Source organism: Spodoptera frugiperda, chromosome 30 (genome assembly GCF_023101765.2).
Source record: "Spodoptera frugiperda isolate SF20-4 chromosome 30, AGI-APGP_CSIRO_Sfru_2.0, whole genome shotgun sequence".
NCBI lineage: Eukaryota > Metazoa > Arthropoda > Insecta > Lepidoptera > Noctuidae > Spodoptera > Spodoptera frugiperda.
Genome location: NC_064241.1, coordinates 13,535,393 through 13,551,000, shown reverse-complemented (window position 1 = coordinate 13,551,000; position 15,608 = coordinate 13,535,393). Strand labels below are relative to the sequence as shown.

The following is a 15,608-nucleotide window of genomic DNA, read 5'->3' as shown; positions in this document are numbered from 1 at the left end:
GGTGCTCAGCCCATGCAGAGCACACCAACACCCAGGGCCGAATTTAGGGGAGGGCAACCGGGGCGAAAGCCCCGGGGCCTCCACAAGCAGGGGGCCTCCACAATAGAGACTTCGGAAAAAAAATCTTTCAAATTTCAACTAGTAAACCTAGTAAACATCTCTTCCTTTGATATTTTTTTTCGCTTTTACCTTTACCTACAGCCTAAAGTACTTAATGCATACATGATTATTTGATTATATTAATCTTAAATATTAACAGAAATCATTGATCTATATTTGTTCACTCCAATTAGGCAATCAGTGAAATGTCAAAATCTTAAATGGCCCTGATAAGCACTTCCAATTTACTACCCATCTTGAGGGAGTACCCCAATGGCTCAATGGCTCAGTGGGGTGGTACTTGCCCGCAACCTCGGAGGTTGGGAATTCGATTCCCTGTCCATCAACGATTCAACGACAAATCATCAACGATTTTTTGGCAAAAAAGCTCGAAAGGTCCGTTCGTTAACACTAAAATTTAATTTCAGATAATTCTTGTTCCCGATTATAGTTATATGTGTTTGTTAAATACTAAGAGAATGTACTTGGTTTCACAATAAATTATTAATTGAAAAACTCGACTGAAAAAAATTGTTCATTTTATTTGGAAAATAATTTGGGGCAAGGGGGCCTCCACTCCTTTGTTGGCCCGAGGCCTCTGGACCCCTAAATCCGGCCCTGCCAACACCGTATGCTCCACCTTGTCCTCCAGGGCTCCGGGTGGTGCTCGAAGTGATGAAAATTAAATATTTTAAACGTATTCTGACTTCTGGCAACACTTGGCATATTGCGAGTTTATGACTTATGTCATGGTGTTTGAAAACGTCAGAACAGAACAATGTCAAACGTCAAACTGAAATGGTATTCGTACGTATAGTGCAATTAGTGAAATTATTTTGAATCGCTATAATCATGTGCTAGTATTCATCTTAAATAATAATAGGTAGTCAATCAATTTGGTAATTGGTGCTCCGTGACCTCCAGATTTTTGTTATGATATAAACTAAATATCATTGCTATTACTATTAGCAAATCAGCCGTGGCTTGGTGACAAGAAGACAGATTACTATTTAATTCAAAATATAATTTATTTATGAAAATAAAAAAATGTTTACGATACATGATATGAGGTGTAAAGAATTGTTTTCTTCTTGAATTCTCTAATGTCAAGGTGAAATGTTGCTTCTATAAATTATTACAGAATATTTTAAGTACACCATTAAATTCCCTACAAATTTAAAAAATGTCCCTAGACATTCCCAGTTAAAATGTTTTAATATGAATAATTGGCAGCATACTTAGTCTGTTGGTATACTTATAAATGTTAATATATATGTATGCATGTAGTGAATGCATGAACTTTTTTCTTTCAGTTGTTTTTAATAATTGGCTTTTCTATTACATGATCCTATAATATGGTACTATATAGCCATATATATCAATAGAGGTGAGACCTCTTCCAGCAATAACATTTGTTTAATTTTTATTGAATAAATCCATGGAAGTGCCTAGTTATCTAAACATATAATAAACTGTAGAAGGCTCAATTCTGTACATTGAAAATAATGAAAAAATAAATAGCAGGGGGTGTTACTGGATCGATACCAAACCCAAATATGTGATGTGAAAAATTATTTTGTCTGTCTGTCTGTATGTTCAGGTATCATGTGAAAACTAACTGTTTGATTTCGATAAATTTTGGTATAATTATACCTTATTATCCTGGGCATAAAAAAGAATACTTTTTTCCTAGAAATATATGTAGAAAAAAAAACTTAATTTTAGAGTTTTATACTACAGAACGCGAGCTCAACAGCAGTAGCTCAATAAAGGTATCTCCTTAATTATTATGGGCCTCGCCGTATTTGGGTCCAGTAGATATTTATAAGATATCATTGTCAGAGTTACTCAAAGTGGAGAAATAAAATATCCACATGAAGACCAACATCCGCGGGGACGAGTCGCGGGCGGAAGCTAGTGTAAAAATAAATCTTAAGTTTAGGCAAGGAAACAATCCAGTTAACATAGTAAAACAAACAGCATTAGTGTCAATTTATTTGAATATTTATTAAAGTAAAAAGTTGCTTTGGTTGTGGTTCTGCAGAGACGACAGCATGGGCACCATGAGCCGTAGCAGGTGACGGCGCGGCGGCGCGGGAACCGGAGCGATGGCGACCTCGGGCCGGTGACGGTGGCAGCCATGGCGGAGGCCGAGGGCGCGGGGCAGCCGGACGCGGTGCTGCTGGCGCCCCTGTCCGAGGACACGTTCCTGCACAACCTGCACGTGCGCTACAAACGAGACATTATATACGTGAGTAGTGCGCGCCCGCTGCCCCGTGCAGCGCGGCCGCCCCCTGACGCGCGCGTGTTGCAGACGTACGTGGGCAACGCGCTGGTGTCCGTGAACCCGTGCCGCGCGCTGCCGCTGTACTCGGCGGAGCTAGTGCGCGCCTACCTGGCGCGCCCGCCCTACCAGTTGCCGCCGCACCTGTCAGTATACGCCCTTATATACATATACAGGGTCCCTGAAGTCGACGTCTAAATGGCACCAAGTCATCGGCAAGGTTCTCAATTCATTCAAGATTCTTCAATAATCAGCAAACATAAAAAACGTCCTTGTTTTCAAATTAGTGACTTATGTATTATCTGAGTCTAAATCTTTAATTTTCGTCTGTATTTTTCCCTACGTTATTCTGAATAGTGTTCCTGTATGTAATAATAAATTCTTAGCCAACTGCTTTAGTTTGGAAACGGATGTCATCTTTTGATGAAGTAAGTGTTCTGAATAAATTTTTCACCATACTTTAAGTGACTGCACTAAAAAGTGAAAAGACTGGCACAAGGTATAGTTACTTACATATTTTCACTACCCAGAGGACACGGTGAAGCATACGATGGCGGTGTGCCATGCATGGGATGACCCACGTCATGTCCTCAGGGATGTAATCGGCGACGGCAACCTCTCGCGTCCGGCTCTGGTCCAGGCCATGGTGCAGAGCCAGGGAAATGGGACACCGTTTTCTCCTTGACTAGCTACCAGTTATGCTAAATAAGGAGGAGGCAGAGCGCAGAGGGAATGATCCTCCTCACGACCTAGCCGCCGCAGGAGACACTCTGGGCGTCCACCCGTGCGTACGGCACGTCGTATCTCAAACAGCCAGACGGGGCCCCGAAGGGTTGATGCCCGATTCGAAGCTGCGGACAACGTTACAGCGGACAACGTAACAACGTACCCGGGTTCCGGTTCAAAGCAGGAGAAGGAACGGGGTGGTCTTAGTCAGTTAGAGACACTTACACTCCCTCTCGCTTCACCCAAGGAGGGATGGTGGGAGAAGTCATTGGATGATATTCCCACAAAAAAAGTGTGACTACACTAATTTAAACACTGTATGACTTAGATTTTTTTTTGTATTTTTCTGATAATTGTTGGAACCTTGCCGATCAACTGGTGACATTTGGACGTCGACCTCAGAGACATCAGCACGCGGTCGCTCCGCCACTCAACTAGATCTCGGTCGCAGGTACGCGATCACGGCGACGGCGTACCGCTGGGTGCGCGACAGGAACGAGACCCAATGTATAGTGATCACGGGTGAGTTTCATGTGTCCTTTGACTACCTACCGTACACAATTCTAGACATCTATACTTATAATAAATCTGTAGAGCAGTCAATTCTGTACATGAAATATATTTCCAAAATAACTATCACCGGGTGATTAGTGATCGATAATGACGCCAAAAATGCAATTAGAAAATTTTTTGTCTGTCTGTCTGTCTGTATGTTCTTTATAGCAATAAAAACCACTCGACAGATTTCAACGAAACTTGGTACAATTATACCTTATTATACTGGGCATACAATAGGCTACCTTTTTTCCTGGAAAAATACAAAGAAAAAAATCTTTATTTTTCAGTTTTATACAGACACAGGAAAAAATCCTAGTGTGGAGCAACGTTTAAAAAAACAAAAAAAAAAATCTACAGAACGCGAGCTCAACAGTAGTAGCTCAATAGAGGGATCTCCTTAATTATTATGGGCCTCGCCATATTTGGGTCCAATAGATATTTATAAGATGTCATTGTCAGAGTTACTCAAAATGGAGAAATAAAACTTCCACGCGAAGACCGACATCCGCGCGGACGGAGTCGCGGGCGGAAGCTAGTATTATTATGCATATAAATATTATGTGTAAACACTAGAAGTGCTTTGTAAGTTCGTGAGTAAACACCTAACCGGTGGTGGTTAAAGTTGCTGAACATTTTTTTAAGTTCTGTACGTACAAGTCAACGGCCAAGTCAGTCAAGCGTCTGTTGATGTAATGAGCGCATATCCATAGAGCCGGGGGCTCTAGTCAACCATACATTCAATACGAGCGTAAGCAATTGAAGCGTAGGTATAGTTTCGCTCGGTGCACGGACTGCGTGTCGTTGCAGGCGAGAGCGGCGCGGGCAAGACGGAGGCGGCGCGCGTGTGTCTGCAGTGCGCCGTGCTGGCCGGCGCGCCCTGCGCCCCGCGGCCTGCGCCCCCGCGCGCGCCCCCGCGGCCGCGCTGGCCGCGGCCGGCACGCTGCTGGAGGCCTTCGGCAACGCGGCCACGGCGCGGAACCACAACGCCAGCCGCTTTGTAAGCACCGCACCGCGGCCTGTACACTGCACCGCTCAACCTCACCTACCGCGGACAATTTAAAGTCGAGTGCAGTCAGTGCCGGCGTTAGGGGGGGGGGCGACATGGGCCGATGGCCCAGGGCGACAAAGTCTGGAGGGCGCCAATAAAATGAAAAACTACTACTAACACTTGATATTGCTGCCCTCAAGTGGGCGCCACAATATTTTCGCCCGGGGTGTCAGTGGCCCTTACGCCGGCACTGAGTGCAGTGTACATCCGCGTCGACACGCGGCGCGCAGTCAGTCGAGTAGTGCTCCACTCGTGATGATGCTCGTGTCCGGTTGCAGGGCAAGCTGCTGGAGATCGAGTTTGACTTCAAGGGCGAGCCGGTGGGCGGACACATCACGCACTGTGAGTTATCCCAACGTATCGCACGTAGTGCCGCAGAATGCTCTGTGTCTAGTTACTAGTGAGCCGCTTGTCGAGGTAACGCGATTTCCCGAAAGTCGCGGATACGTTATGCACAGACTGCGTCTCGGGCTAAAGCTAGTCGTACTTTAAGATATGAAGTAATGATTGTTTTTTGTGTTGCAAGCAGACCTACTGGAGAAGGTAAGCAGCAGTAGGTGGGCAGCGCAGCAATGAGGCGGCATGTGACTAATGTCGTGGTGTTACAGGAGCGCGCGAGCGGCGCGGTGGCGGGCGAGCGCAACTTCCACGTGCTGTACCAGCTGCTGGCCGGCGCCGACGTCAGCCTGCTGAGTGAGTGGACAGCGTACAGTGTACAGTGTACAGTGTGTAGTGTACAGTGTACAGTGTACGGAGAGTGAGGGCGCGCGTGTCCACAGAGCGGCTGCGGCTGCAGCGCGCGTGGGAGCACTACCGCGTGCTGCGCGGCGCGCCGCCAGAGCCCGCGCCCACGTCCCCGCGTCGTGCCGCGCCCACGCCCCCGCCCGCGCCCCCGGCTGCGCCCCCAGCCGTCGACCAAGACCGAGACCACTTCGCCTTCACCATGGTAACGAGCGTCAGGCACTTACTTATGTAGCTGTAACAATATAATAACAAACGTGAAAATACTTAATAGCGCCGGCATGCAGGTTCAATAAATACGATTTGCGCTACTCACATTATATGCTTCAATTTTATAATTGACTTTGAGAAAAAATGGTTTATAAACCTCATGGCAAAAAACGAAACCCTTATAGATTCGTCATGTCTGTCTGTCCATTCGTCCGTATGTCACAGCCATTTATTTCCGAAACTGTTGGGCCTACATAGTTGAAACTTTGTAGGTTGATGTATTCTGGTAACCGCTATTCGAATAAAAATATGGGTGTTAACGCACACGTTAACACCTTCCTACAATACACACATGCATCGCAAGCAGAGGGGAGCGGGCGGCGCGGTAGTGCAGCGACGGCTCGCGCTCCCTCCACCACACACTCCTTACGACAACGCGACCACGGACGGACGATTATTAATTATTTTTAATTTGAACCTTTGTTTAAAAGCTTATTAAACCGTCGAAAATACAGTCCACTCTTTTATTCCACCTGGGCCTATCTAATGGGTGCAAATAATGTAATCGTCGGCAGGCGGCGCTGCGCACGCTGGGACTGGGCGGCGCCGGCGACTCCGTGCTGCGCCTGCTGGCCTTCCTGCTGAAGCTGGGCAACGTGGACTTCGAGCCGCAGCACAACATCGACGGCACCATCGGCACGCGCCTGCAGCAGCGATACGGTACGTGCGCCCCCCGCCGTCCGCCCCCGCCCCCCGCGGGGCCGGGCGGCGCGCGCTCACCGGCCGCGTGTTGCAGAGCTGGTGGAGGCGTGCGCGCTGGTGGGGGTGGACGCGGACGCGCTGGGCGCGGCGCTCGGCGCGGCCGACGAGGACGAGGGCGCGGCAGACGAGGGCGCGGCGGACGCGGGGTCCCCCGGGGGCGCGGCGTGGGCGGGGGCGCGGCGCGACCAGTTGCTGGCCGTGCTGTACTCGCGCCTGTTCACGTGGCTCGTCAACGCCGTCAACGACCACATCAAGGTGCGCCCCCTCCCTCCACCCGCTCTCCCCGCCCGCACCACATACTTACACATCCACCCACGGTCCCTGCACGATGTACGTACAAAGATTTAGTCGCCGACCACGCGACAGAGTAAACCACAAGGCGCACGCACACATGCATGAAATTTTTAAACCTATTTTAGTTGGTGTGGCGAAGCATGTACCTTCGATAATTTCTAACGACTGAATTTCTGAATCAATTTATAAATGTCTTAAGGACGCGTTCTCAAATCTGACGTAAATAAGCTATTTTTCGGTGCATATTACGACCAAAACAAACTTAACTGAACATAACTAACATTTACAATAGATAGATCACTTCTTTATCTCCAAAAATATAGATTTGTAATGTGAAAAAAGTTATATTTTATTATTGCAAACACGATTTTTCTTTACCTCTTCACACAAAAAAGGGTTGAGTTTAGGGACATTTTACTGCTACTACACGCATAATTCTGAATCTCAAAAAAATATCCCGGGGAAGCAGACATAATCAAAAATTATACTATAGGAAAAAATTACGAAAATATTACAAATTGTCTGGGAAATAAATAAAAGTTCCCGTTTAATTTTTCCTCCTATTTTGCTGTCAGACATCAACTTTAAAGCGTAGCAATAAGGGTTGTTTTATTTGTTTACTATTTAGATTTATTAGATAGAAAATGTCAAATGAAATTTCAGTCTGCGCTCGAGCGCTGTCGTGAGTGGACGCTGCGTCGCCTGTTACAAAAAATGGCCTTGAAAAAGATCGCTGTACGAGTACAAAATATTTGATATTATACTTCACAAACCAATCTTGATATTTTTACCGACTTCACAAAAAGGAGGAGGTACTATGTTCGGCTGTTTGTATGTTTTTTTTTACACATTCTGTACGAGCAACACTTTACTGAATATAGAATGTTTCGTTATATTATTTTGAACATGAGGTTAAATCAAAATCCAAGATGGCGCCGACAAGATTTGCCAACTTTCCAACATGGGTGTCATTTTCATGGTTTTTGGGGTCGCTTATAGCGAATATGGAGTCAAAATCAAAATCCAAGATGGCGCCGACTAGATTTGCCAACTTTCCATCATGGGTGTCATTTTCGTGGTTTTTGGGGTCGCTTATAGCGAATATGGAGTCAAAATCAAAATCCAAGATGGCGCCGACTAGATTTGCCAACTTTCCATCATGGGTGTCATTTTCGTGGTTTTTGGGGTCGCTTATAGCGAATATGGAGTCAAAATCAAAATCCAAGATGGCGCCGACTAGATTTGCCAACTTTCCATCATGGGTGTCATTTTTATGGTTTTTGGGGTCGCTTATAGCGAATATGGAGTCAAAATCTAAATCCAAGATGGCGCCGACTAGATTTGCCAACTTTCCATCATGGGTGTCATTTTCATGGTTTTTGGGGTCGCTTATAGCGAATATGGAGTCAAAATCAAAATCCAAGATGGCGCCGACTAGATTTGCCAACTTTCCATCATGGGTGTCATTTTTATGGTTTTTGGGGTCGCTTATAGCGAATATGGAGTCAAAATCTAAATCCAAGATGGCGCCGACAAGATTTGCCAACTTTCCATCATGGGTGTCATTTTCATGGTTTTTGGGGTCGCTTATAACGAATATAAAGTGAAAATCTAAGTTCAAGATGGCGCCGACATAAATATATAAATAACCATGCCAGATCCTGCCCCACTTAATTTCATCAATGTACAAAAAATGTAAATTAATCAAAATTATGCAATGAAAATAAGACCCTTGGTTACTTAATTATTATTCTGATAAACTTGCGGATAAAAATTAGGAAATAAAAAGAATTTTAAAAACCCAAGGCCTATTTCCTGTATTTATCGCGACCCTCTGCGTTTCTTAGTACGCTTGCACAAGGAACAAAACGAGTCATTCAATAAAAAAAAGATTTATTAATGTAATGTCTACGAATTTTAATATGAATTTGGTTTTAATACATACTGCTAGTTAATTTTTTTTTATAATATATATTATATTGAATGCATATTATAATTATGATTTCGTGTTTGAACGTTAGTGATTAGATGTAACGAAACCTCATTGGCGTGCGTGTGTCATTATGTCCAAAAAGTCATTATTTGACATTCACTCTGTCTGTTCTGTTACATTGTTGTTTCGTTATGATTATGAATTAAAGTAGGATTACTAAAGGTGATATTGGTGATGAGTGATGACATTCCTTCCTTTCATAGCTAAACACCCTATGATAGCATTGTAATTTAATTATTTCTACCATTGTAACTGCAATTAACCTAACCTAAATGTAATATTTTGTACTTAGATTCATATAGAAACCGCAAGATCTAAAGGCTTTTAATCATGTTTTTAGTTATCACTAATAGAGCAGCAATAGAATGCTACATTTGGCATGTCTGTACACTATATTTTTTTGGTGGGACAAAGCTCTATAGAGATTCTGGCATTGTCATTTTTCGACATGAGTGTCATTGTTGTGGTTTTTGGGGTCGCTAATATCGAATACGGAGTGAATCATTCGATTTTATAAAAATTGTCTTCTTCCGGAATTAATTGACCCAAGACAGGCAAGAAATATGAATTTACGGACTCATTCCTCGCATATTCAAACAAATATCGTGAAAATAAAGAATTGATGTTTAATTTATTTTATGTATTTTCTTTGTTTGTTCCACCCAGGTCTTGTCACGTTCGTTACCATAATTGTTTTTTTTTATCTTGGCGACCCCGAAAACCATTGATATAAAAGCATAATAAAATATACAATGTGATAGGGGTGAGACTTCTAACCCGTTAAGGCTGAGTTCTACATCTAATTTTATCGACAAAAGTCGGGGGTCGAAGGGGTTGAATCCCCTCCCCTTAAAATTATGGCAATTTTAATATTTTTTTTACTTTTTTTGATATCAAAGGTTGTATGCGTCGTAGAAACAAAAAAAAACCGACAAACGGTAGCTAATAACCTTGGCTAACTAATTCATTACTTTTTTCATATGTTTTATAATGTATTGGTGAGAAAAAAATCATTTGTGAATTATTTTTACCGAAAAAATCACTATTTTTCAATATTTTCAATTAGGGGTTCACCCCCCATATTATTTTTTTTGTCGATAAAATTAGATGTAGTACTCAGCCTTAACGGGTTAAAAGTCCCACCCCTATCACATTGTAGATTAAAAAAACTTAAAAACATGTTTTTGTGATGAACCGAACAAAATAATTTTAATATTAATACTAACAGTAGGCGGAAAATTTAGTATTGTTATGAGAATAATTAGTATAAAAGATATGGCGAAAAAGTGCTCATCACGCTAAATATCTTTTCTTGAAAGTATATTCAAATCTCTTCAGGTTCGGCTGGGCTGGAGTCCATGTCAGGGATTCTACATCCTCGATTTTCGTATGGCGCTAAAATGTGCTCATCACGCTGAACATCTTTTCTTAAGATAGTATATTCATATCTCTTCAGGTTCATCTGGGCTGTTAAGTGTCCACGTCAGGGATTCCTGACCCTTGATTAATTTCTACGAGGTATTAATTTGCCACCGGTCCTTGATAAGTCTACAAAGTTTGAACGAAATCGGTACGTTTAAAATGGGTAAAAATCGAGTTGGAAGAGGTCGGTTACATAGAAACATACAAACAAACACACATACATACATCCTTTACATATGAAACTAAATAAAAGCATGTAAAAAGTTAGTTTTGCGTTGGCACCATTTGATTTTTGATTTCGAACGCTTACTTTCCGAAAACTATGAAAATGACACCAATCGAATAATCCGAGCCCAAATTCGGCACTGAACGGAATTGAACAACAGATAACACAAAACATTTGAGTCTACGCACGCACTAAACAAAATAAAAATATTAAAAAAGAAAGTAAGAAAATATTCAAACTTTCAAAGTATCAAGTTCATTTCGTCATAATTTCCGCAGCTATCCGTGCGTATGTGTGTATTGTTGAGAGTCGTGTCAATGCAGTGATGCGATTCGATACCTGTCAATTATGAGAACGCGTCCTTAATATAATGATGTATCGCAGCCGGCCGAGGCGGGCAAGCGTTGCGCGCTCGGTATACTGGACGTGTACGGGTTCGAGTCCCTGGCGCACAACGGGCTGGAGCGGCTGCTCATCAACTACGCGGCCGAGCGCGTGCAGGCGGCCGTGACGGGCGCCACGCTGCGGCGCGAGCAGGACGAGTACGCGCGCGAGGGGCTCGCCTGGCGCCCGCTGCACTACGCCGACCACGAGGCGGGCGCCGCGCTGCTGGACGCCGGGCCCGACAGCGTGCTGGGCGCGCTGCGCGACTGCTCGGCGCGCGGCGCCAGCGACGCCGCCTTCCTGCAGCGCCTGCAGCGCCGCCGCCACCCGCGCCTGCTCGTGCTGCCGCCCGACCGCTTCCAGTGAGTGCGCTACTACTGCCCCCTGCCTACTGTCTACTGCTCGGCCCGTACTGACGCCGGCCCCCGCAGGGTGCTGCACTTCGGCGGCGGCGTGGTGTACTCGGCGCGCGGCATCGTGCACAAGAACCGCGACTCCGTGTGCCGGCGCTGCTGCGGCGTGCTGGGCGCGGCGCGCGAGCCGCTGCTGGGCGCGCTGTTCGCGGACGGGGGCGCGGGCGCGGGCGGGGGCGCGGGGTCGCCGCGGCGGCCGGCGGCGCTGGGCTGCCGGCAGCGCGCGCTGGTGGGCGCGCTGGTGCGGCGGCTGCCGGCGGCGCCGCGCCTGGTGCGCTGCCTGCGCGCGGACAAGGCGCTGCGCCCGCACCGGTTCGACGCCGCCGACGTCCGCCACCAGATCCGCTCGCAAGGGTCGGTCGCATTTCTCGCTTTGTATCTCAACATATAGACATTACAATGAGCACAGGTAGCGTACAGACAATTACAAATAGTTACATGTATCATTTGACAAAAATATAGTGTGTCAGTAATATACTAATAAAAAAGATATTTATTATAAAGATATATAAAAACCGGCCAAGTGCGAGTCGGACTCGCCCATGAAGGGTTCTGTAACAGCAAGTAGATGACATACCTATTATAAAAGTTACAAAATAACTTGGTTTTACATAGTGTTTGCATGAACGACAAAGTTATATTTGCGGTTTTTGAAAATGTTTTATTTCTTAAAAATAAATTTAGGGAACAGAGAGTAAAGTTCCCTAAGCAAAGGAGGATCCTCCGACCAGGCGAGGTGATCAGCCTGGCGGGCTTTCTGCCCAACTGTTGTTCGTTGGGATTTTCTATCCGTGTTAATTCGCATGTAAACTTCGTATGTGCGATGCAGGATATTTATGACGTCATCCGTTGATTTGCTCGTCGATAGTCTATGTGCGACTACTGTCATCTGTCACTTGTCAGAGTGTCGCCACACAAATAATGATATCTCGTTCAAACCAATTTTCGTTGTTAGTTTCTATTGAAATTTACAGCATATATTTTTTTTAGTTTTCTCACTCTCTTATTTTAAAAGTTAGAGGGGGGGGGACACTCATTTTACCTCTTTGGAAGCGTCTAACTTTCAAACGGTTGAATTTGACGAAAAATGGTTTTAGAAACCTTAATGTCTTTTTTTAAGACCTATCCATAGATACCCATCACGGATATGTAAGCTGAAAAATTTTTTTTTTGCATCAGTTCCCTGTATGGAGTGCCCCCTTTAATTTTTAAATTTAATAATTTTTATTCAAAATTCGAATAGCGGTTATCGAAATACACCAACCTACAGAGTTTCCACTATGTAGGCCCAACAGTTTCGGAAATAAATGGCTGTGACATACGGACGGACGGACAGACATACATGACGAATCTATAAGTGTTCCGTTTTTTGCCATTTGGCTACGGAACCCTAAAAAAGCTCAGACTACAGACAATATGATTCAAGCAAAGAAAAAACTAATTTGAGGTTGTTGTTGCACTTGTTGTAAACGGATCGAGATTAAATTCTTTGCAAATATGTTAAAATTTCTGTTTGCACGCACGACCAATCCGTTGTACAATGAGATCCGCCCATAGTACAATGAGACATGGGATACGTGTAAGGTTGGATTCAATAGAAATCTTTCACTTGGCACTTGCAATAGATAATAGTTCAAGGTGGTTACGGACAAAAGCACAGTAGAGAATCTTCATAGTTTTAATATTCTTAAACTCAGAGGAGACCCTCATAACAAAACCCAAAGCTCTGGAAGCCTTGCTAACGATATTATTAATGTGCGCATCAAATATGAGCTTTGAGTCAAATGTTACTCCAAGGTCTTTAATGACGTTCACCCTAGCAATTGATGTATCAACCAGCTTGTAGTCATACTTAATAGGGTTTAGCTAGCGGGTAAAGGTGCACACATAACATTTCGATACATTGAGATCTAACCTATGCTTGATGCAATAATCATGAAACCGGTTTAGATCACCTGTAGCAGACGTGCATCCTCCGCAAAAGTTTGTTCATAGGAAGCCCATGGTCTTTACGATCAAAACACTTGCTGTAGTCGGTGTATATTACGTCGACCTGAGACCTCCTGGACATATGCTCTGACAGAAAATCACTACAGACCACGAGATTAGATGTGGTGGAACGACCTTTTAAAAATCCATGTTGATGTTCCGAGAAACTTAGTTTAAGCGATGATGACAACTGAAATGAAGAATGTATATTCTACTTCATCTACAATCATATTGCTTCATATGATTGTAGATGAAGTAGAACATACATGTGAACAATGTGTGGCCCGCGGTTGCAGTATTATGGACATGGCGCTGTTGCGGCGGAGCGGCTGGTGCGAGTCCATGTGCGCGCGCGCACTGCTGGCGCGCTACGGGCTGCTGGCGGGGGCGCGCGCCGGGGCCGCGGGGGCGCCGCCTCGCCCCGCGCCTCGCCCGGGCCGCGCGCCGACGAGCCCGTGCGGGCGGCGCGCGCGCTGCTGCGCTCGCTGCCCATCCCGAGCGCCGAGTTCGCGTACGGGCGCTCGCGCGTGTTCATCCGCAGCCCGCGCACCGTGTGGGAGCTGGAGGCGCTGCGCGCCGCGCGCGTGGCTGCGCTCGTGGTGAGCGCGCAGCGCGCCTGGCGCCGCCACCGCTTGCGGCGCCGCGCGCGCGCCGCGGCCGTGCTGGCGCGCGCCTGGCGGCGGCACCGCGCGCGCCGGCCGGCGCCGCTGGCGCGCGCGGCCGCGGCCGTGCTGTGGCGCGCGTGGGCGGCGGCGGCGCGGCGGCGCTACCTGCTGGGGCTGTGGCGGCGGCTGCCGGCGCGCCACCTGTCGCCGGCGAGCGCGGGCTGGCCGACACTGGCGGCGCCGCGCCTGCTGGGCCGCACGGACGCGCTGCTGCGGCGCCTGCACCACGCGTGGCGCTGCCGCCTGTACCGCGCCGCCTTCGACCAGACGGCGCGCAACCGCATGCGCGAGAAGGTGACGGCCAGCGTGCTGTTCAAGGAGCGCAAGGCCAACTACGGCTGCAGCGTGGCGCACCCGTTCGTGGGCGACTACGTGCGCCTGCGCGCGTCGGCGGCGTGGCGGCGCGGGCTGGGCGCGGCGGGCGACCGCTACGTGGTGTTCGCGGACGTGGTGGGCAAGGTGGCGCGGTCGAGCGGGCGCGTGGCGCGCTGCCTGGCCGTGCTGTCCACGGGCGCGCTGCTGCTGCTGGACGCGCGCTCGCTGCGCCTGAAGCGGCGCGTGCCGGCGCAGTCGGTGTACCGCCTGTCGCTGTCGCCGTACGCGGACGACCTGCTGGTGGTGCACGTGCGCGCGGTACGGGACACTGCTTGTTGTCGTGAGTGCCGCTGTGAGGGCGAGGTGTCACACCCTACACTGTTACAGAGCGGGGGCGGCGCCCTGGACAGTTCGGCGGAGGAGCTGTCGCAGTGCTCCTCGCGGGACGTGCCCGACGCGCCCGGCTGTCTGTTCGGGGTGAGTGGGGGAGTGTGGCGGGTGTAGTGTGTGTGTGCGAGTGACGGTGCCTGACTGCCTGCCTGCAGGGCGAGGGCGCGTGGCGGCGGCGCGGCGACGTGGTGGTGCGCACGTGCCACGTGCTGGAGCTGGCCACGAAGCTGTTCCTGGTGGTGCAGAACGCGGTGGGCGCGCCCCCGCACGTCAACATCGCCACGGAGTGAGTGCCTGCAGTACTGCAGTAGTGTAGTCCCGGCGGCGCGCTGACCGCTCCGTGTGTCGCAGGTTCGAGGCCAACTTCGGGCAGCAGCTGGTGACGCTGTCGTTCCACGCGCTGGGCGAGGGCGGCGGCGCGCGCCTGCTGCGGCGGGGCTCGCGCATGGACGTGCTGGTGTGACGCCCGCGCCCCGCACCACGGGAGAAGGGCGAAGCGCGCCCTCGCACTACAGGACGAGGGCGAAGCGCGCCCCCGCACTATTGGAGGAGGACAGGCGCGCCCCGCCACTCCTTCTGTACGTCCGTAAAACTATCAGTTTTGTTTCGGACTGTATCTTAGTTGTAACGCTGAGTCCTGGTTTTCAATGACTTATCGATGCGACAATCCACTATCATTCGGGGTGTGAACAACTTGTACTTGTTTCTTTTGCGGGTCTGAAACAGTAGGTCCCGTTAATATTGCCAATTAATTTATTAAGACTGGGTGAATTAAGTGTCAAATAAATCTTTTTCTTTAGATGGAAGTCAGGTTTGAGTAATTGGAATGAATTCCCAGAGCTGTCAGACTGCCGAGGTCGTTGGTTACTGCTAGGATATCGTTTAGTTTAGGAACTGAGCGCAACGTTTCCTTTGAACTGGGACGTTGTTGTGACAGGGCGGCCAGTGCAGGGCGGCCCGGCGCGGGCGCGGCGACGCATTCTGTGCTGCCATGCTGTGCCAATCCAATGCTGATGATATGATAATATCTAATAATTAGCACCAGACATTTACAATGATGCGTATATTAGTCTGTGTGAAGGACCCAGC

The 15,608-nt window shown here is 47.7% G+C and overlaps 1 protein-coding gene across 1 annotated transcript; it reads left to right on the top strand.

Moving 5' to 3' along the window:
• Window positions 1-858: 858 nt before the first annotated feature.
• LOC118270062 (unconventional myosin-Ib) lies at window positions 859-15,118 on the top strand. Its single transcript, XM_050706947.1, is given in 19 exon segments — window positions 859-1,210; window positions 2,144-2,350; window positions 2,414-2,529; window positions 3,561-3,631; window positions 4,475-4,557; window positions 4,560-4,664; window positions 4,994-5,057; window positions 5,245-5,258; window positions 5,324-5,408; window positions 5,495-5,661; window positions 6,242-6,386; window positions 6,463-6,683; window positions 10,748-11,109; window positions 11,179-11,514; window positions 13,446-13,554; window positions 13,557-14,447; window positions 14,517-14,606; window positions 14,675-14,805; window positions 14,871-15,118. Coding segments are annotated over 18 exon segments (3,213 nt in total). The 5' UTR covers window positions 859-1,210; window positions 2,144-2,239; the 3' UTR covers window positions 14,983-15,118.
• Window positions 15,119-15,608: the final 490 nt, after the last annotated feature.